Source organism: Coenobita brevimanus, chromosome 91 (assembly GCF_032717465.1).
Source record: "Coenobita brevimanus isolate Jiangsu-jjx chromosome 91, ASM3271746v2, whole genome shotgun sequence".
NCBI lineage: Eukaryota > Metazoa > Arthropoda > Malacostraca > Decapoda > Coenobitidae > Coenobita > Coenobita brevimanus.
In genome coordinates, this window is record NC_137044.1 from 6,455,196 (window position 1) to 6,477,973 (window position 22,778).

Consider the following 22,778-nt stretch of genomic DNA (forward strand, 5'->3'; position numbering starts at 1 on the left):
TTATTCTGCTTGAGGAAGTTATCTGCTTACTTAAAGGTAGTTGGAAGGTACAATTGAAGGAAACCTATCCTGCACTGTTGCTGTTCGCAGTTATTTCTGAACATACAATGTATTTCGCATTACTTAAAGTTACACAGGCTATTTACTTAGTAATAGTAACAATGCACATAAACTGGTGGAGAACATTTCAAAATTTCGTTCAGAGTTTCAAAATATACAAGGTAAAAGACGTAAGGATACTTTTGTAGGCACTGTACATAATATATGAGCTGAAATAAAGAGCAGTTAGATTTATTTATTAACTTATTTTAAAATGCACCAGGAAATGGCATCATAAGAAGCCCATCACGCTATAAATTCCCCAAAGTTAATAAGTACTGTATTACTAATTTATGATGTAGTTATCTTAAGCGTCAGACATTTATCATAATGCCCATCTCCATATGCATGAACAACCTGTGAATAATGGAAATGAAAACTCAGCATGTAATCTTTCAAGTCTTTTTATTTTGGTGTTGCGGTATGTACAACATGGTGTGTTGTAGTACAAGCCATCCCAGTAGAAATTAATAGTATGAACAACAAAATAGACTTTCTTCACGCTTCAGCCTTCACGTGTAATCGGAAAGCTGTTCGTACATTACATACATTATATATATATTATTGCTTACATCCGACCCTGCCTGCAACCTCAGAGCATCGGTCCTGGTGCCTGCTGAAGCTCCTGGCAGACTGCGTAATGGTAATGTATTTTCATGATATTTTAACCGGGATATACATACAGTCAAACCAGGTCACCCCACAGCCACACAGCCGCACTGCCGGGTTCACGTTATTAAAATAGAATATAAAAAGTCATTCAATTAAAAAAAATGTTATGTACAGAATGTATAATCACGAGTCATACAAACTCGAGGATGACAGCGACTCCTGCATGAGGTGAGGGTGAAGTGATAAAAAAAAAAAAAAAAAAAATGCATGATGATGGAGATAGCATGACGAAGCGGGGGAGGCCAAAATCCTGGACGATAGTTATGGAGTGACGCCATGTTCTTCTCTGTGACCTTCCGAAATGCCAACACAAGTCGACTATCGATGTGAAATCAGGTAAGAAATACTTTGCCGTTCCCTTTAGTATAATTGTAGCCTCTTTAAGATACGGAGAAAAACACGACTGTATAACTGACTCACACTTAAAGCCATATATAAAATGTTATTTAAATTACGAGGAAGTAGTTAATTTATGCAGCAGTAATCACATTAATATTACGAAAACAACTGACTCGACTACGGTCCAAGATTGGCTCTGTTAGTGTCTGCTTGACGGGTGAGTGGCGAAGATAGAAACCGAAAAAAATGGGGAGAAAAAATAGAAAAAAAATAAAAAATAATAAAGGCTGTTGGGATCCTCGACGAAACTACAAACATAAAGTGACTCAGAAAATCCACCTTCTGCACCAGACAGAGAAGGAGAATTTCACCAACAAAATAAAAGTAATAACAATGATTATATATATACACACGCTACCAAGTAAATCACCAACAAACATCATACACAAATAAATACTGAACCATCTCTATGCCCCTACCAGCGGATAAAAATGACTAAAAACATCTCGTACTTACTCGATAATCTTTGGGTTAAGACAGGATGGATCTGCAAAGGAGAAGCCTCAGTGGGTCAGCCTCACACACAAGAGTACATATAGGGCCTGGATGCACAGAATTAACTTACGATCGGTTTCCCTCTCGTAACTTAGATTTTAACATACAGGAAGAACAAGAGATATGAAAAGTTTCTGTACCGGTACTCTCCTTTCTTTGCCCTTCCCGAAGAATCCAATAATAACTCATAATTTTCCTCCCGTAACCAAGGTACATATTTTGTGATGAAAGAGAAAAAGGGCGGGAGGATTCTAAGCACTCATTTTCCTTCCCTTAGAAATATAGTCATAAGAGTAGTTACGATAGAGAATTTACGGTAAGATCGTTTGTGTATCCGACCTTATGTTCAGGCCAGCCACTCGCATCTCCCCGGCAAACCTAACCAGATGCTTCATTCAAAGCTAAACTCTACAGCTTGAAGAACTCATTGTTAGCTTTAGCTCTCTTGCAGTATCTGTTAAGGTTATATCAGTCGCAATGCTTGTGAACTGCCAAAAAAAACAACTAACTGAGGTAATACCTTTCTAACGTAGCCTTCTTTTTATCAACAATTGTACAAAACACATCCAGTCTACGAAAAAAAAGAAAACAACAAAACTGTGAAAACTATGACTTGAAAATCTTGAGCGGGTTTGTCTTTTGAAAGCCCTATAACAAATTTCAAGGGCAGATAAGCACCAAGCGCCAGATTCTGAAACGTAATCCGAACCAGCGCAAAGTATCATCATAAATTGCTCGAAGCACAACATGTGACTTTGGACAGAATACTGAACTCTAATTATGGAGTGAATTAGTTTTTTTGTTATGTTGCGACCAGTTACGTTAGAGAATCTGGTTCTAGTAAGCGCATGCCTCGAGTTACAATGCGGAACGTCTGCTGAACACCTACGGAATGTCTCATTGGTCGACTAAGCAACAGCAACTATAGGTCGTCTGTCAGTTCGTTTATCTCAGCAACAAAATATCATCACTTTATGTCCACTCTCTACCTCTCGCTCGTCAACTTTTGTCTCTTCACTTGCTTCTCAATAGATGAGTGAAGATTAGTTATTTCTAAAAACATAGTAAAGGTCACTTCACATACATACTGTTTGTAAGCAACCGAGTTTCGCATTCACCTTGGTCAACAGGACTGGGAGACATTTTCTCCAGATTGCTGTCGGTTTTACACTCCATACAACACTGCCATTATCACGAGACTCTAACTACGTAGGTTTATCTAGGAGAAGGTGCAATGGGCGTTGGATTTGTTTGTCCCTGAGGTCGTCGCCGCCCTTCATGACACTGACCCTGCTGGAATCTGGGCAGTGCCTCTTCTCCCCAAACTGAACCACAGCTGAACTCTTCCAGCGTTCACACTTGGTGCAGAATTAAGAATGACTTTAGAATATGCCCAGAGGGATTCACTTTGGGTTCATAAGGAAGGCCTGATATCTACTGCCCAGAAGAAGCTGAACTCGGTCGCCGTTCCTGGGTCTGGGAGTGGCAGTGGTCGCAGTGGAGGCAAACGTTGCAGGCACCAAGGCGACGTGCGAGGACAGAGCGCAGTTTGAGGGCCGGTCCCAGCTTCATGTTGATGCTGGAGGTGAGGTGTTCTTCCGTCAGCAGAGGCAGCGCAGACCCGTCGATACGATGCTCACGGAACGCCTGCAGGGAGAGGAAAAAATCATGGTTTAACAGAGGTGTCTTAACGACCTTGTAATTGAGGGTATTTCAGGGATGATGGACGCTCAGACAGGTTCTGGCTGGCGTTAACTAATATGCAGCCATCGAGACCACAGATAAATGATAAAATAATTATCTCCACTAGTCATTAACATCAGCATACGAACGAAATGAAATATAAGATAATGAGTGCTCTGAATGAAACTGATGAGAGCATTACGTCATTGCTTAGTCTGAAAAGAACTAATCATCTTGATGTGTACTTTTTGTATTGAGTCTGGTAAACACTGATAGGGGGCGTTACGTATCAGTGATTTCCTGTAGACTATACTCTTTTCCCTTTGATTTGGCCTAAAACTGTCATCTTTCCATCTTGAATACTGAGCTGGAGCAACAGATTAACACCAGTACCTCCCTTTCATTGAGGGAAGCAGCCTAGATATATAGATAGATAGATATAGTTCTGCTCATAAAGAAGTGCTATGGAAAGGATGTAAGTTCGTAGTACTGTCTCTTTCTGCCACTCAACTGCGTGAAGTAAAATGCAAAAGGACGAAACTCCGAGCCAAGTTAAGGTGAAAAGAGTATAGCTGCCTCATCCCACCCGCGGATGAGCAACCATTTGGGAATATTAGTATGCAAATGAGTCCGTAGCAGTTGCACCAGCATTTACACAGTAAAAGAAAATAACGAAACGGTCGGGAAGGTGGGAAGTGGTGAGGCGAGGCTACTTTATGAGGTGCATGTCGGTGCTGGGATATAATGACCGTCGAATCTCACGCCGCCTCAGAGCAAACGTGAAGCAGACGGATGAGTCGGGAGATCGCATCGCGGAGCCTTCACTTTGATACAGCAGGGCGAAGTGGGATTTTCATTTCAACAACTACATTACACTTCTTTCCAAGTTAATCCCTACAATTCTCAACACGAATAACACATTCTTTTTCCTCTCTATTTATCTCAGTGACAAGCTACTCTGGAGTGGACATTATAGTGCTTTGGCTTTCACTGCTCCATGCCAAGAATTGTCAATACAAATAACAAACTTTTGGTGTTTATCTTCGTGTAGGTTACTTTGGAATGGAAAATGCATAAGTTTTATGTTCTATGACTCCAACACGATTAACAGGTATGTATTTTTTCTCGTTGATAAGTGAAAATGATTAATGTTCCGTGGCTCCATTAGACACCTTTGATGGTAGCAGCAGTAAGCGAGAAATTATTATCCTGACACGATGGGGCAGGAATGAGCTCCCGGCCTGAGCGTCTGACGAGATCATGTAAACATCAATCCCATGTCCATCCCGTGTGCGGCGCGGAGACGCTGGACCATGGTGGGGTCAGGGAGGTAACGCTGTTGCATGCTATATAATAGTAATTTTCGCGCAGGACCCCGGTAGCTTTGTTTACTGATTACCCGATCGTGCTGCCGAGCCCGCCCTCCCCTCACGCCTCCCTCGGGCCGCCAGGGTCACGTGATTATAGGGAGTTAGCCAAGAAAACAACGTCCCGCTGGAGTAACCATTTTTTCCGTCGTGGAAGATAGAATCAATTGTTATTATTTTTGCTTAACTTTAAACCAGCTTTCTCAGCCATCATTTTTGCGGGGAGGTCAAAGGTTTCGAACTCCAAGAAGTTGGACACAAGGGAGTTGACACTTCTATTTTTTGATGCAGCGCCAGCCAAGTTAAAAAAAATAATTCTTAACCTCAGAATACGACAGATATTTTAGCTTTTTGCAACGACGGGCACTTCTACTCACTTTCGGAATTGTTTCCCATCGTCTTATGACAAAAAATAATTCCCATCCACCCTTTGACGACCATAAACAAGCTACCAATGTTATTTTTGCTACTGCCAGAAGATTTTTTTTTTTTTTTTTTCATATAGGGGTGGCCTCTCGATTTCTGAGAATTCATCTGATATATTTACTCGGAATTCTCTTTCATAATCGGTTAAAGAAGGAGCCAAGCATGTCTCCGCTTTCTGTCGGCCAGTTTCCCGCCGTAGTGATGATGGGGTGACGTCAGGTCGCTCTGAGCGTGAGTGCCGAGATCGATTTGCTAAAAATTAGCTCGTGACTGAGGCGGGAGGAGTGGGGCCCGGCCGGTCACGTCAGGCGGTTGAGAAGTTTGACCCCGTCCCTGCTGCCGTGTCTGACAGCTAGCAGTGGCCGTGGTAAGGTCACCCCCGCTTGACGGAGGGAGGCTGACCCCAGTGTACAGTCGTGATCAAAAGTTCGTCTACTGATACAGTAAGATCAACCGTGGAATGATACGAAAAGACGAATACGAGTCAAATGGATGGTATGAAAAGATGAAAAATTAGAGGGTAAAATCACGGAAAAACTTTCAACATTCCACTGCGTCTACTACAAACTTGAGGTACGTTCATCACTTTCCTCCCTGATTCATCATATTAAACGGCCACCTATAGGAAGAAAAGCATGCCAAGCCTCTCTCAGTTTAGAATATCAACCAGCAGAGGAATGTGAGAAGCAGATGAGGTGAAATACAAGGCTAACTTTCGTCCCCTACTGTACAGCCGGGGTCAGCACTAGGGTCAGCTTCCCGCCTGTTCGTTGTGGAAAGCCGGTCGTGGATGGCAGTAGGCGGAAAATGAGCTGGGGGAGTCGAGGGAGGATGTGATGGTGCACGTGATGGTGATGGTAGTGGTGATGATGATGGGGGTGGTTGTGGTAGCGATGGTGATGGTGGCAGTAATGATGGTGGTGGGGGTGATGGTAGTACTGTTGATGGGATGGATGTGGTAGTGATTGTGGTAGTAGTAGTGATGATGGTGGCGGCTGTGGTAACGATGGTGATTATAGCAGAGATGAAATAGGATGTGGTAGCGAGGGCAGTAGTGATGATGATGACAGCAGTGATGATGCTGGATGTCACTGTGATGATAATGAGGTGAGGATAGCACGTGCATTAGCTGCGATGATGGTGATGGCAGTTGTGATGATGATGGCGGATGCCGTAACAGTAATGGTGATGGCAGTAGTGGTGACGCTGGCAGATGCGGAGGTGACGATGGTGATGCTAGCAGTGATTATTACTGTGAATGTGGTTGCGATGGTTGTGATGCCAGTTATGATGATGGTGGATGTGGTAGCGACAGTGGTAGCGATGGTGGTAGAAAAGGCAACAAAAATGGTGGTGGTGGTGGCGGCTGAGAGGGTCATGATGTTAAGATGGAAGATTAATGCGGAGGAAGGAGATCTAGTGGTGGTGGTGGAGGATGACGGATGGGGCAGAAGGGGGAAGAGTTAGTGCGTGGGGCCGCCGCATGAGGGATACCAAAGTTAGCGCAAATGAAATAGGAGAGAAGATATACGGTACATACTCACAAATTCTCTTTCACACACACACACACACACACACACACACACACACACACACACACACACACACACACACACACACACACACACAATCACCATGAATGTGGAGTAAAACCGAACCAAAATAATCACACGAGACAAAAGTGAAAGTAAAACAAAAATCCTTCTTTTCACGCGGAGAGAAACGATGGTAAATGACAGGAGTGTATTCGCCCTTTCCTCCTTTTTCTCCATGACCCCAGGAGCGTCGGGCAGTAGCTCCTCAGTGCTCCCGGTCAGACCACAATCACTGTTCATGATAAATACATCTCGTGGGGGGGACATCAATATATTCATCCAGGGCAGGAATCATGATGGTATCTGGCCCTTCACTCCCCCGGCTACCCCGTCTGACCACATCACTCCTTTGTTGATTCAGGCCACAGCCACGTCCAGCGCGGGGGAGAGATCTGACATTGTTTTATCTCCTTTCTTAAGACATCGTGTTATTGTTATGTTTTTGTCTTGGCTGACGGACGGGCGGTGACGTTTTCAGTAGGGAGATTTCTTCAGCGAATTCCCTTGTGTGGCGTAACTCAAGACCCCCATTTCAAAGCTTAAAAAAAAAAATCCCATTGTGCTCTGGGGGAATAAGATATCACGAGCGTTTATTCGTCTTTACCTCTGGTAACTGACTCGAAGAAGGCTTGAGGGGATGGGAAGCTGTTAAGATCGAGTTGTGATTGTGTTTTACTATCCGAAATTAACGTCACATTATTTTCCCCGCCAATTTGTATGCACTCATGTCCGGAATTTATCGCCCCCTTTCTTTCCCCCAGCTCCCCTTGTCCGTTCAAAAACTCAGAGGCTCGTATTATTTGTGGGTTTATCAGATTTCGTCCCAATTCCTTTTCAGCGATTTATTTAGCTTAAACCGCCTTCATAGTTTCTTGAACGTTCGTAATGCAAAAAATGTTGTCATGGAAGTGATATAAAAAAAAATACAAGGGATTCCTGAAGTGTGAGATATTCAAAACGAATCGCAGAGGAAGACGTGCCACATAGTCTTCTAAGGCAACGAATATACGACACAAAGCATCATTCATCGTGGCCACATAATGAGCATAAATAATCTCCGGTTCCCCCCCTGCACCACTGGTCACGGGGGAGCTCACACACGGCTGGGTCGGGATGAGGGGTCAGTCAGGGGTCACCGGTAGGTCATGAACGAGCCACTTGCAGCCACCAACCACCGACACGAGATGGGATCCCAGGGAGATGGTCGAGGCCGGGGCAGGGGATGAGGTGGTAAGGGAGAGGGGAAGGGGATGAGGTAAGGGAGGATGTTGGGAATGAGGTGCTGAGGGAAGTTGGTAGGGGATGCGGTGGAAAGGAAGAGAGTAGGGAATGACGTGGAAAGGGAGAGAGTAGGAGATGGGTGATAAAGGAGGTGGGAAGGGGAGATGAAAGATGAAGGAGAATAATGCGAGGGGGCTGGAGGCAAGGTATGGAGTCCAGTGGTAGGGAAGGGAAGATGGGGAAGAGGGAAGGGGGGGAGGTAAAATACATGGGCTTTTGGTAAGGTTGGGAAAATACAGGAGGTAAAGTGAGTGGTAGGGAAGAAAGGAGGCACACTGGATGGTGATAAGAAGGGGAAAGCAAAAGTGAAGCAATAGGAAGCAAGGTACAGGAGCAAGCAGTACAAGGAGAGAAGATTGATGCTGGGCATGACAGGAGTTGGAGGGAGAAAAGAATAATATGTGGGAGGGAGGGAGGTAGGGAACAAGCGAGCGTAAAAAAAAAGCCGGAGAGAAAAGGAAAACGGGAAGCTGGAGGAGAAAGAAAGGTAAAATTGAAGGAGAGGTGGCTGCAGCGAGGGTACGAATTAAGCTTTTGGGAGAGGGATAAATCGTGGCTCTGATGCAAGCTAAAAATCTCGTCGTCAAAAAGTATGAAGGATAGACATGTTGCACTGCGAGTCTGCCGAACCCTTCATGAACCCTGGACTCCCTGGTCAGCCTTGGTCGTGGAGGTTAAGGGCAGGGAGAGAGAATCAGTAGCCAGACAGGGCCGTATTCTGTTCGGTTAATGGTATACTAAGTCGCATGGGAGAATTCGTAGCACCTCTTCCTAAGTGATTCATTTTGCACAGTACAACCAAAGAGTCTCCCCTGTTCTATCTACATCATCTTTATATTAACATAATGTGTATCAGTGACATTCAAGAATTTATCGAGGTGTAAGGGGAAGGACAAATCGCAGAGTAAAATGTGCTACGATGCCCTACAATGCCATTTAGAATACAACTCAAAGAGGCTCTCCAGTACATCTTCTTTACTAGTTTATTTCTGTATCAGGTACGTTAATATTCTTCTGCATAATATGTCTAATTTATGTCGCCTTAAAAAAAAAAAAAAAAAAAAAAAAAAAAAAAAGGAGAACACTAAGGTGCCGTATGCAAAATAATCGCTGACGAAGAGTTGCTCTCCTGAAATGAGAATAATGCTCAAGGTGATCGATCGTCCTCGCGAAAGAACTGAGCCTATTATGATCTACAGGTGAGAAAACTTCCTAAGCAAGACCACCATCAGTGACTTGAGCTATGTCTGGTTTTTGTCGGTAGTATTTTCCTTGTAGCTTAGAAGGGTTAAACATGATGACCCGATAAATCTATCTAACCAATAAGCCTGGTTTCAAGGCTATCACAATAATATAATGCACTGAATCCTGTGGCGTCTCTTTTATAGTTTATTCATACCACTTTCACACGATTTTACCCAACTTAAGAAAGGCTTCTCATACAGAGAGAGCTAACGAAGGCTATAATTATCTCCTCAGGTTTGAAAAGTTTCTCTCAACCTTATTAAAATAATCTATAAGTAGCAAGAACACGCTGTAAAAGAATACGCACTCGGCAAGAAAGGGTTAAGGATCTCTTCATAAAAAATACAACTAACTAGCTGCTTAAAAGTAGCCACTCAATTAAAACATTCTCCAGCCTTCTCAACACCGCAAGCAGACGTGATGGAGCAGCCTCACGCGGGCTTGATGGACCGAGTTCGTAATCGATGCAAATCAAGGCGCTCGAAACAAAGGCTGGACTACTTAACGACTCCGGACAAGGATTTATAAAAGATCTGGCCCAGTTCACAGGATCACCAAGTCTCCATGTCTATAACTACAAATCGTTTCGTTTTTCATATTCAGCCATTTTAATATTCACCGACATTTGACTGTAACGCGTTTGGGAGCGGTAGCCTATAAGTAATGGCAATAGTAATATACAGGCAATCTGATACACAAATGGAACTTTGCAGGGTTTATACATGCGGCCTCTGAACATTAGCGGCAGGTCACTGGGTGCGAGCATTAGCAGGTCCATCTGATCCAACAAGATCATGGACAATGCAAATGCTTCCGAATCGATCAAACAGGCTGGTGATTAAGGCCGGGATAAATATTGGGGAGGCTTCCCAGGGTCGACAAATCATCAGCACCTGGGGTTTGGTCCTGGGGCTGTGTTCATAAAAGGAGTCTAACTAATTTCTACGATGAAGCCACCATAACAGTGAATTATTACTCTTATACAAAATGACTATTTTATTGCTTTTGTTATTTTAGTATTCACATTGGTTTGGTTGTGAAGTGTTTGGTGGCCATATGAGTGAAGATATGTGCATTACCAAGCAATCTTATACAAAACTTTATCACTTCCTAACCGACGACATATTCTTAATCATTATCAATCCTCCACCAGACGATTTAACTCCCCCCTCCCCCCCGAAAGGATCTCCTGTAATCAAACGGAAAATGAAGTCAAGCCCTTCCAGTCCCAAGAATCTCCTCAAAAGGCTGAATAAAATTGTCTGGAGTTAGTAAGAATAAAAGTACAAAACAAGTCATCGGAAGTGAAAGGCGAAGCTTAAGATCCGTCATAAATTCTTCTCCTAACCTCCTCACCGCCTCCCAGCACGACCCCTCCCCCGGCACCCGCGATGGGTACCTTGTCCACATAACTTATTAATTGAGCTTTTGTTTCTCTGACTCCCATTGTTTTCTTCGCCCGGCCCGGACCCAGTAACGCGGGGGTGTGCTAACGATGCTCTGTCGGATGCAGTTCGGCTCTTTCGCCATCGCCATGAGCTAGGTTATGTTGAAATTTAGCTCCTTAAGTCCGATGAGGTTTTCTTGATCTCGTTCTTGCTATATCCAGGCAATTTTTTCACCTTAGGATAGACTCTTCGAACTGGAGAGGTAAAATATAGCCGTCATAAGGGCCTTCAACTTAGGACATCTCCCTTAAGCTGAAGAAAATTGTGTAGTGAGGTTAAGACTGGAAAAACACATCCTCGGAGTGAAACGTTTAATTAGTTTTCAGTGGATTTGTAACATACGTGTGAAACCCAATCGCTGAGTTATAAGCGTTTCTCTTCAAAACAAAACTATTTAAAGGGCAAACAAATGAATCCCTTCAGTAGAAATTAAGCTTACATGACTCATATTTCTTCTCCGCAATCAAACTGTCGGCGTGTTACTAGCAGCGCCTCACGACTTCAAATATACACCTCATTCACCTGCACCCAGACAAACACAAGCCATGTCTCCTATGCAGCATCCGATTCCATGCCGGGAGACATGGATCCCTCTCAGCGTGAACACCCCATCATGAGAACCTCCAGCGGTATTCTGATTTCCGTATTATCGTCAGCTTATAGGGTTCTTCTTGCACGTCTTCCTTAGCGATATACTCTTCCTACGTAAGTATTACTGTCAGCTTCAGATATTTTTTCTAAGACCGGTATTATAGTCAGCTAATAAAGCTTTCTTGCACGTCTTCCTTAGTGATATAATTTCTAAGACACGTTTTCTTGTCAGCTTACGGTATTTCTCCGCATCATTACGCAGCGATATAATTCTCTAAGACCCGTTTCTCCACATCTTAGGATAATTTTTTGCACCTCTTTCCTAGCGATTTACCTAAAATATTACGTCTCGGTATTCAGTTTTATGAACTTTACACAATATTATTTAATATCGACAAAGACTGCCGAAACAGCATACGAGGACAAAATTCTATAAAAGTTATCAGATATAGAAACTGGTAGGAAAGAGGTCCTGGGAAGCCTCCTTAATATACAATGGATACAGAAATAAACTGATGAAAGAGAAGCTGGATAAAAAAGTACACCAGATACAAAAATAAATTGGCAAGAAAGAGGTGCTAAGCGTCTCCCAAACGTACACCAGATGCAGAAATAAACTGAGAAGGAAGAGGTGCCCGACATCCTCCTTTGGCTGACGAGAATACAGGTCTAAGTCGCCTCGGGTTACACGAAGCCGTCTAGAGTTGCATGAACAAACCCCGGGGAGCCACACGGGGGTCAGGGGTCACGTTCAAGGAGGCACCGTGCAAGAGGGAGGAACGGCCAATGAACGTAATGCGTGATATGATCGAGTGGGTGGGCTAGTGGCTACACGCTCGGGTGCCCCTTAGGCGTACATGTTAACCCCTTCAGCTCCTGGACGCAGACGAGTACTGTATTCCATTCTTGAAACCTCCAGACGATTTTGTTATGCTTCTTAAATATATAATATCTGTTAGTTTTTATTTTCTCTTCAACAAGATGTATATATAATTATTTTCTTGTTGTTTCTAAACGATTTTATTTTATTTCCTGGTCATATAAAATCTCGGATAGTTTTACTGATATTTCTTCAATCAGGGGACGTGTAAGTCATTCTTTACGTCTCCGGACGATTTTCTTAAACACTGGAGAGAAAATTATTTGCGAATGATGAAGCTTAAAACTCTTCACAACCTGACACTCTCTCTCTCTGTCTCTCTCTCTCTCTGTCTTTCTCTCTCTGTCTTTCTCTCTCTCTCTCTCTCTCTCTCTCTCTCTCTGTCTTTCTCTCTCTCTCTCTCTCTCTCTCTCTCTCTCTCTCTCTCTCTCTCTCTCTCTCTCTGTCTTTCTCTCTCTCTCTCTCCTGAATAAAATTGTCTGCAGGTAGCATGGAAAGATATACGCCATGGGACTGAATAGGTTAATGGGTGGGGGATGTAGCAGTGACTGAGAGATAAGGGGGCAGGGGGAGGCGGGGGAAGTGAATGTAAGGAGACACGACGCCCATGTTCACTCAGAGATTATCGGCCAAGAAGAAAGGTGCGGAGGCCAAAAAAAAAAGAAAGAAAGAAAAGAGAACAAAACAGAGAAGGAGTACACAGAAAATAAAACAAGAACGCAAAATGACACACGAGAGAGAGAGAGAGAGAGAGAGAGAGAGAGAGAGAGAGAGAGAGAGAGAGAGAGAGAGAGAGAGAGAACAATTAAATACTAATCCTTAACATAAAAAAAGGCTGCGCTGGGGAAGTGTCAGGACATGGTGGGAACATTTTTTTTTTTTTTTTTTTTTTTTGCGAGGAAGAAGGAACCAAAGGCCATGAGCCCGCAGTAACAGTTCCCTCCAAGAGAAAAACAAGATACAATATAGAGCCAAATTCAAGATCCGATCATTTTGAGATGCCTGGACACACTGCGTTTGAAAGACTGGAGATCGTAGGCAGCAGGAAATACAGACAGAGGGAGACAGTTCCAGAGCTGACCTGTTGCATAAATGAAAGACTGGGAGTAACGGTTAACTCTTGCATTAGAGAGTTGGACAGAAAAAGGATGAGAGTTTGCTGCCAGACGGGTGCTACACGCCCGTCGTAGAGGTGGAGGAATGCAAGCAGACAGTTCAGAGGAGCAGTGACCATTAAAGTAGCGATAGAAAAGAGATAAAGATGCAACAGTGCGGCGAAGAGACAGAGGTTGAAGGGAGTCAGTAAGAGGAGGAGAGTTAATGAGACGAAAAGCCTTTGACTCCACCCTATTGAGAAGAGCTGTATGTGGGGAGCCTCCCCACACATGAGAGTTGTACTCCACACAGGGACGGATAAAACCCCTGTATAGAGTCAACAATTGCGCAGAGAAGTGATGGTGTAAAAATAAAGCTTGCAGAAGGAGGGAAGGTGAAGCCAACTGTGAGATATCTGAAGGAAAAAAGAAAATCCATATTATAAAAAAAACAACTACGTGAAGAGAGAAACGGGTCATGATGGGAATAGCAGCGTACTGGAAGGTAAAAATTAATGTTAACGAAAAAAGGAGGGAAGGACGGAAGACAGATCCTGAAAGAGAATGTGGTAAAACATCAAAGTAAAATACAGACCCCAAAGCATTAACGCAAAAACAGGGGGGAAAGGAAAATGTGTGGCATGGAGAGAACATTAGTGATTGTACGAAGAGATGTTTGAAAAAAGAAGAGAGGTGATGGGAGAGACTGTTATCAAGATGGAGGTAAAATATCTAGGAAAGCTAAAAAAAAAAAAAATGCCCTTTAGCATTAAAACAAGGGAGAGGAGTGTACAGGAAAAGGTGGGGCATGGCGAGAACATTAACCGTGATGGGTTGATTAGTTCTGTGAGGAGGAGTGGAGAAGGGGGAGGTAGACGAAGGCAAAATATCAAGAGAGAAGAAAAAAAAATCGCGCACTTTAGCACTAAAAAGGCAGAGGGAAGGGGAGGTCGCGTAAAAGGGGGAGGTCGCGTAAAAGGGGAAGGTAGGACAAGGTGAGCAGAGATGTGACTAGAGATCTAAGGTATGGGATAAGAAGGGAGGAAGCAGCTGCGCCAGAGATGGAAGTAAAACATCAAGAAAGGATTTTAAAAAGGAGAAAAAAGAAAATTCAGGCACGCTAGCATGAAAAAGGAAAAGTGCGGGATCGGGTCGCATAAAGGTAAAGATGGGACAAGGCGAGAACATTAGCAGTGATGGGAAGGGAAGAGAGGTCTGTTGGGAGGGGCGGGGAAGAGAGAGGAGGAGGAAGGGGGAGGGGGAGGGGGAGGAGGAAGGGGGAGGAGAGGGGAGGGGGAGAGGAGAGGAGAGGGAAGGGGAGGGGAAGAGGGAAAGGAGAGGTTGCGATAGAGATGGAGGGAGAGTAGGAAGGGGGCATGACCCTGGAGTGATGGTATCTGAGCCCGGTCCCACGACTGCGCTGACGCCGGTGTGAAGAATGCCCAGGCGGAGTTTTTGTTCACCCGGTGGTAAGGCAATAAAAAGGAAGCGATAGTGAATGAAAGGGGCGATGGTGAATGGGGGAGCTAGTGAGGTAGTGAAGTGATTGTGTGTGTGTGTGTGTGTGTGTGTGTGTGTGTGTGTGTGTGTGTGTGTGTGTGTGTGAGAGAGAGAGAGAGAGAGAGAGAGAGAGAGAGAGAGAGAGAGAGAGAGAGAGGGGGGCGATGAGTTGAACATTGATGAATAGGGAAGTGTTGGTTAATACAAATAAACGAAAGTAAGAGAGTGATGAGAAGAGCAGATTAGTAATAACCAGAGGAGAGGGTGGGGGAAAAAACAAAAAAAGCTAGGGCACACAGAAACGATAAGGCCACAGAGGAAAATTGGAATCACAGAAAAATATAGGCTACTGAGCACAGAAAGCTAAAACGAGCAAAAGATAAAAGCAAGCACGTTCTTCCCTAGCAAGCCCTGATAAAGAGCCCCTGAACGCTACCTCATGAACGAGATCTAAGTTATGGGTGGGGAAAATAAGGGAGTGAGACCTTGAATTTTACGAGCCTAAGTGAAAACGGAGATAAGAGTGAGAATCCGCACTGCTATAATTACAAAGGCGAGAGCTCCCCTTTTCACATTTTATTTTACTCAGCTCTGTTTTTGTCTCCTGCGACGATAAACTTTTACCTTATCGACAACGTAGTGGCTGGAATGTAAGAACCAGGGAGGCAGAGAAGTAGCGACTGGAGAATGAGAATCACACTGGACAGAGGAAATACTTTCTCTATAAAGTTACACGAAGGAGTGACAGGGAAAAAAAGTAGACAGAAGAATGGAATGTGAGAATCAAGTGTGGACAGAGCGGAGTGGTTGGGTTGCAAGAATCAGTAGATTAAAAAAAAAAAAAGTAGTTCTTGGAAAGTGAAATTCAGGTAAAGACAGAGGAAAATAAGTTCACAGATGGCGAAGTTTGGTGGGGGAGAGTGAAGGGGGAAGAGGAGAGGTATCGGGCGAAGGCGAAAAGGGGATGGGAAGTAGAGGTGATGGGGAGGAGGACAGAGGAAAGTGGGTGGAGGTGGGAGGAGGGGTAGGAAGAGTCTATATGATTCAGGAGTGACAAACTTTAACTTCGTCATTCCAGGTTGTCCAAAAAGTTGAAAAGGCCACCCACTACCCTCTACCTCCTCCCTCACTCTCTAATTTTTGCCCTTGTTTATATCCTCTGCCTTTTCTCTTGGTTTCTGTTCCTATTCTCTGACCTTTTGTTTTCACCCTTTTCTTAAAATTTCTTCCTTGCCTTTGCCCTTTCCCCGATCATCTGGTCCTAGCTTCCCCTCTTCCTTTTAACTCCAGTCCCGAGCCTCTACCCTCTCTCACAGTTTCTATCCCCAAACTGTTATTTCCTTTTTTTTTTTTTTTTTTTTTTAAGTTTCTGCCCTTTCTCTGAATCATTTGCCTTTTTCCTGTACTTATGCCTACTGTAGTTTTTTTAATTATTCCACCAACATGTACATTTCCTCTTCGCCTCTAGCTCCATCCTCTCAGCCCTTAACCCTGGCGTCCATCCCAAAATATTTATTTATTTCCTATCTGTAGCATTTGTCCTTTTTCCAGACCCATATTACTTGCCTCTCTACATCTCCCGAATTTCCAAATCTTAGTGCCAGTCTCCGTCCTTTCCCCCAGCACCTCTGTTCCTCCTTTCTGACAAATTTTATCTCTAGTCTCTCCACCTCTTCAAACCTCTGTCCTTGCACGTACCCAAGGATCCAGTGTCTGCCCTTCTTCACTGTCTCTGTTTTTAGTGTTTGTCCTTCCTCTTAATCTCTAACGCCTACCGTCTATCCCAGGACGTCCTCTTAGTACCTACCTTTAGCCTTTCCCCAATTCCTAACCTCCCCACCTCTTCCCCAAACCTCAGCCTTTCCTCTTACCCCTTAGTTGCAATTTCTGGCCATCCTCTTAGTTCATAACCCTTACCCCTGTCCCCAGTCTCCTCACCTCTTCCTGAAACTTCTGCCCTTCCCTTTACCCCTTGGTTACGGTGACTGCCCTTTCTGGTAGCCTCTAACCTCTAATGTCCCTCCCAGCACCACCTCTACTTAGTCCCCCTCCAGCCTGACCCACAATTTCCTTATCTCGGGAATAACGTCGTGACCATCCGTCCAGCGGCCAGCCCCCCCACAGGTCGCTCCCGGGGCCACCAGATTATACAACCCCCCTGCCTGATAACATGAAATTATACCAGATAAAGTAAGTGGCGCTAAAGTCGTCGGAGAGAGGAAAGGAAACTCAAGTCACCACATCGACGCCCGGACCCTCTCGACACTGATGGTGAGAGGTGATAAGAGGGTGGGGGTACAAGTACTTGCCGAGCCACCAACCTGGATATCAACAGCGATTTTCAATTATTTCTCCTCAGAGTTAATGAACGTGTCTCCACCCGCCATCGTCAAAACCCGAAGGCGAGACCCACTGGAAGATTGCTGTGCTTTATCTCCTGGCCATCTCCCTCAGTTTTGCCTGCGCAGGATCTAATAATACACTGTTGTCATTTCTCCGACTTTGCAAGGAGAGGGGGAAAAAATCACCCGAGGGCAAACTTTTCAGAGTGACTAACCCTCTTCCGCTGTGTACAATGGCCTAGCAGTAGTAAAAATATTATACAGTACGGGCTATCTTAGGCAAGTGTAAATTAATCATAGTACATAAGGCTACTCCTATGCTGAATACAATCGTGTGTCGCTGGCGGGAATAAATTTAGCTTAGATTTTTATTATGGTCATAGGGTTAACTAAGGTAACTGCGAGTGATGATGAACTCTCCGCCTGACGCCCGTCCCCCCGAGGCCCCACTGTGCATGACGAATAAGGTGCTGGTCAGAAACACCCCTCTCCACCTGTTAGAGGAACATAAATCGTCTGGCAGCAGCAAGCATAAACTACAAATGAGGTCCTCGGTCTGAAGAAAGGGGGTATGTAACTTCACTGTATATGCTGATTTATTCTCTCTCTCTCTCTCTCTCTCTCTCTTTACTTTTTGATGTATTTATTGGTCCATCAGCAATTTAGGTGTCCGGGGCTAAGCTACTCAGTTCAGAAATTTAAGGCAAAAATGATCAGTCCCTCATCCTTGAGTGGCATTATGTGAGTATGAATCTACGTGAGCCACTTGGATTAAAACTCTTAAATGCCACATCCGACTGAATCTCCTTAACCCACTAGACGACCAGGCATCCATTTGTTAACCTGTTTTTTCAATTTTATGTCACTTTCCATGTTCTACTCATTTTTGCTTGGTCTACAGCGAAATCGTTCCTCAAAAATGTTCACTTTTATACTGACTGGTAATAAAAGAACTTAACTCCTTCAGCCTGAGTATCTGTACGTTTAATTTTTCTATATTCTCGCTACCACAAGATGATTTTACCCAGCGAAGGAAGATAACATGGTAATGATGACGTATACTGCAGGTTTCAACCATCTTCCAGCTTATAAATTTTCCTACGCTGTGTATAACTGCCTGGGAGATGCCGGAATAAACCATAAATAACGTACTCGGACTGAAGAAGTAAAAATATAAATGAAGATGGACTCCCCACCCGAGCATGACGGATTAGGTGGTTGTGAGAAACCCCTGCCTCACTACTCCCAACCCTGCCAATTTACTCTCTAATAAGCACTTAGCTCGAGAAGTCTAAAAAGATAATTTATTTTGGCATCGCATTTGCATGAAGGTAATCACTCTATAAGCGGAAAAGTAATAGGGCTTCCTTTTTTTCCTTTTTTTTCGGATAATTATTTATGAATATGAGGTAATTTGACTTCTCCACTAGAAGAGTTTGTTTTTCGTTTCTCTCTCTTTTGTAATCGCTACAGCCAGACGATATTATTTTGTGCTAATGGAAAACCTCTGCGTAAAGGGATTGAAACAGACTCCATGAAATTTATCAGTACGATTTTTGTTATCCTTGCAGCCGCAGAAAATTACATTCAGTTTAGGAAAGAACCTTCGTAGTGTAGGGTTTAATACACGACAACCCGCTCGCTCTTCCATGGTTGCAGAGAGGAGAAAGGAAAATGAAAAGATCAAAGGAGGGTTGGAAGAGAGGGGAAGATAGAATAAAAGGGAAGGTGGGGGGAAAGGGGGGTGCATAGAAGAAAAGTGACGGTCAGGGAAAAAGAGAGGACGGAAGATAAGAAAGGTAGGGGAAGGCATGACAGACAGAAAAGAGGAAATATGGATGAACAAGGGAGGATGGGAGAAGAGAAGCGTGGATGCGGGAAGAGTGGGTAGGATAGAAGACGAAAAGTGTGAGTGGCGAAGGGAGTAAGAGGATATATGAGAAAAAAAGGTGAGAGAAGACAGAGGAGGATGGAAGGGAAGAGAGACTGGGGGAAGGAAGTGACCGATAGAAGAAGAAACGAGAAGGAGGAGAAGAGAGGGTAGGATAGGTGAAGACAAGGGAGGGCGAAGAAGAGAGGCGACAGGAGAGAATCGAGTTTCGAGGGAAGAGAAAGGAAAGGGGATAGAAGATGCGTAGGGATGGTGGGGTACGAGAGAGGAGAACAAACAAAGAGAAGGAAGTGCGGGGGAAGACAGGGGAGGCTAGAAAAGGGAAGGGGGGTGGAGGAAGAGAAGGGAAAAGGGGAGGGGAAGAGAGGGGCAGTGTGAGGCTTCTTCAGTCGCCGCGTCACAGGTCACGGTATTAGCATCCGACAATGGGACGGAATCCGAAATGAGATGCGTAGGCCTAAGGTGTAACAGGATGAGGGTCGGCGTCTGGACCTGTTGGATTTATCACATCAAGAAAACACGACCACAATGAGGCATATAACTGTGACTTGTACATCTGAGTGAATGGCAGCAGCTGAGTCAGTTGCAAAAATTAATATGGTGTGCAACAGGGAAAATGCTTAGACAGTCGTGGACAAGCAACGTAACTGTTTGGCGCCGAAAGGAAGAGACTAATGAATAAATCGTTTATCCTGCAAGGACATCTATTCCATATTCGAAGACTGCTAGATGAGAAAAATTATTATTTTTTTCTTTACCGTGTTACCTAAAGTTTTCCGCGTTTAATGAATAAAAGGGTCCTGCTTTTTCTTCGAGATATACCAGGGACATATTTGAAAGGGCTTCCAGCAATTATTTTGGATACAAATTTTTCCATACTAAAGTCAGTATATATTCTTTTGTTTCTGGCACTGTCATTTTAATATTCACTCATTTGATTGAGAATGCTTGATGGTTGAATGAGTGAAGACAAACGTGTAAAGACGCACTGTTTTAGACAAAACTTAGTAGAGTTTATAAAATGCGACACCTGAAATTTTCCATGTTTGGAGGTGACAGCGCGCCGTAGCGGGATGAGGAATGTCCCACCTGGGGTCGGCAGAAACAAACAGAGGCGGGTGCTAATGACGGGGCCCTCTGGCTGGGTTAGGTTAATGGCTGTAGCATCACCTGCGTCTCCAAACTTAGCCTCCGGGTGCCGCTCCTTCACAGTTTCTGCGCATCCGCTCTAACCAATTTGGCTTGAAGGCTGCTTTTGCTCTAGCCAGTATTCGAGGTTAATAAAACCGGCGAGTCAGCACACCAGTTAGATATGGACGACAAGTTAACCTGCGGTCCAAGCATAACAGGAGGTCGATTATGGGAGGGTTATCTTTTCAGGGAAGGGACTGTCGGCATTAGCATCCCAAGACATCCCGGGGTGTAGCCGTGGGAGGAGAGGCATTACCAGCGACATTACGGGCAGCTCTGTGGTCATAGCCCGCGGGAGGCACGGTAGGGGAAGGCTTTTGTGCTGAGGACACATACGGGAGGAGCCCAGAAACGACCAAATGATAGACGCCACGTACAGACAAGTATTTTTCTGGCCAGCGGTGACAGTTTGATTACTCCCTGGACTCGAGTGGCTGGTTAGAGGGTTAATCTTTACAGGCATGATTGAATTTTTGTGTGTGACGAAGTGATGTTGTACCTCCATCTTGTAAGGGTCTACAGAATATATGATTATACGCTTTGATTTACTTCTATTCCCCCTAGAGATTAATGAAGAAGAACCTGAAGAGAGTAACAACTTACCTCAACATACTCGGAGCAGAGTTCTATGCTGCCGACGAAGGAACATACATCGTCTACGGACCAATGGCCAATAGACTCGAGCGTGGGACACTGTTTGTCTGAGCATGGAGTTGGAGATTTGTGAGTGCCTGGTGAGGGCGTGGGCCGTGGTTTTGGAGGTGTGGGCGACCGTGTGGTGTGGGACTTGGTCTCTAGCTTCTTTTCCTCTTCGTGTGGTAGACCAAACAAAGTCTTCACATCGAAGGATTTGGAAGGTTCAGTACGAGGTCTCTTGGAAGTCATTGTGGCGGACAGGTCGAGGGGGGAGGTGGGTGCATCTGCCGGCCTTTTCATCGCTCCTCGCAAATAATTCTCCAGCTGTGACTGTTGGGTCGCAGAGGCATTGCGAACCATATTTAGGAGAACTTGCGACGAGGACATATCCACGATAGGGAAGCCGGGGAAGCCTGGAAGACCTGTGGCTCCTGGGAACATTGGAGGCGCGCCAGGGTGTGGGAGCGGAGAGATGCCGGCGGCAGTTGAGACGGGTGCTGTCTCAATCTTTTTATCAGTGTCCTTGACAGACGATGAGGTGGTAGGAGGAGTGGGCACGCCGAGGAAGGGCGCCGACCCATGTTTGAAGCCCGGCAGCCCAGTGAGAGGATGACGTAGGAACCCGTTGTTCGGACTGCTGAAGTAACTGTGGAAGAGAAAGAGAGAGTCGTTAGCAACATTAAATAAAGTAATTGTTTCGACGAATTATGTACAACATATGTTGTCAAGAATAGGTAACCCCGTCGCCAAAAAAGAGAACAAGAGTCAAGCAGGAACATTTGAAGAGCATGCCAGTGGATAAGGAGGGATGCTGGTGTTATGTTTTAAGGTACTACTATATTCGTCGAGGTTGTCTGCCCCCTGGAGACTGTAATCAGCCCCGCCCTACATTGGCAACACTCCACGCAACCTCACACTTTTGTTCCACACGATGCAACACACCACACATCCTCACACTCTTGTTCCACACCATACAAGAAACGTGAGACATCAATGAATACTTTTAATATAATATGCAGGTATACTTCAAATTCTGCTGTCAGTGACTGCATTTGTTTATGTATGTTTTCTCAGACTCAGTTTTATTATATATCATGCAGCCAGGAAAAAAGTAAAATGAAAGAAAATGAATCAAGCCAACTGAAATGCTGTAAGCCTTTTCAGTATGACATGACCTCTATTTCAGTTAATTCCTGGAGATTTTATTTAGCTAAAAACATACCATATGAGATAAACCGTTCAGAAACTATCTCCATTAGACACTTTTCAGTACGATGTCATCTTATCTTATCCTATTCTTTCCATGATCATGCGGTTTTACTCAGCTTTACTCAGCTTAACACAGTTTCATTGTAGCACTGCATTTAAGCCCAACAGTATAATGTCGTCGTTTACCTAATTATTACTGCTATCAGTAGCCAGTTTTATTTAGCGCTGTAGGACTGTGCTGCAAATATTGTGCAGTGAATGAAGCATGGAGAGAACACGCCTATCTACCGACTACGACAAATGCCAAACAGGGACCAAAAGAGGAAGGCCAAGAAAGAGCACTCTGTCGTCATGTATCTGATCTGTTCTTGCAACGCTTGAACAATTTCACTTAACACGGGATAGATTTCTTGCAGTGAATGGGGCTATGAGAGAAAACCCACAGATAGGTCGTGCACAACAAATGCAACAAAGGGACGCAAAAGGTAAGGCTCAGAAACGCAGGGCTATCGGTCACAATGGCACGAAAAAGAGGTGAAAAGGCGTATGAGGGATGTGGCGAGAGGGTGTGGTTGGGGCCGGTTTGTACCAGCGCTCTGAATACGGTCGTGGGCTGGGCTGTGTTATGGGTGGGGGAGTGTGGGTGGGGATGTGAGGTTGTGACTCTGTTTTCGGTGGGTGTGGGTGTGGCTCATTTTTGGGTGGGTGTGGGTGTGGGCGTGACTGTTGAGGGT

At 44.5% G+C, this 22,778-nt stretch overlaps 1 protein-coding gene across 1 annotated transcript in view; it reads right to left on the minus strand.

The window, feature by feature from the left end:
• Positions 1 to 2,789: 2,789 nt before the first annotated feature.
• The window catches only part of LOC145411815 (uncharacterized), a 79,113-nt gene continuing 59,124 nt past the window's right edge, over positions 2,790 to 22,778 (minus strand). The window contains exons 3-4 of the mRNA XM_080281771.1: positions 20,803 to 21,481; positions 2,790 to 3,312 (exon numbers count right to left, since the gene is read on the minus strand). Coding sequence (XP_080137897.1) covers positions 3,100 to 3,312; positions 20,803 to 21,481 — 892 coding nt within the window. The 3' untranslated portion in view covers positions 2,790 to 3,099. The remainder of the gene's footprint in view (positions 3,313 to 20,802; positions 21,482 to 22,778) is intronic.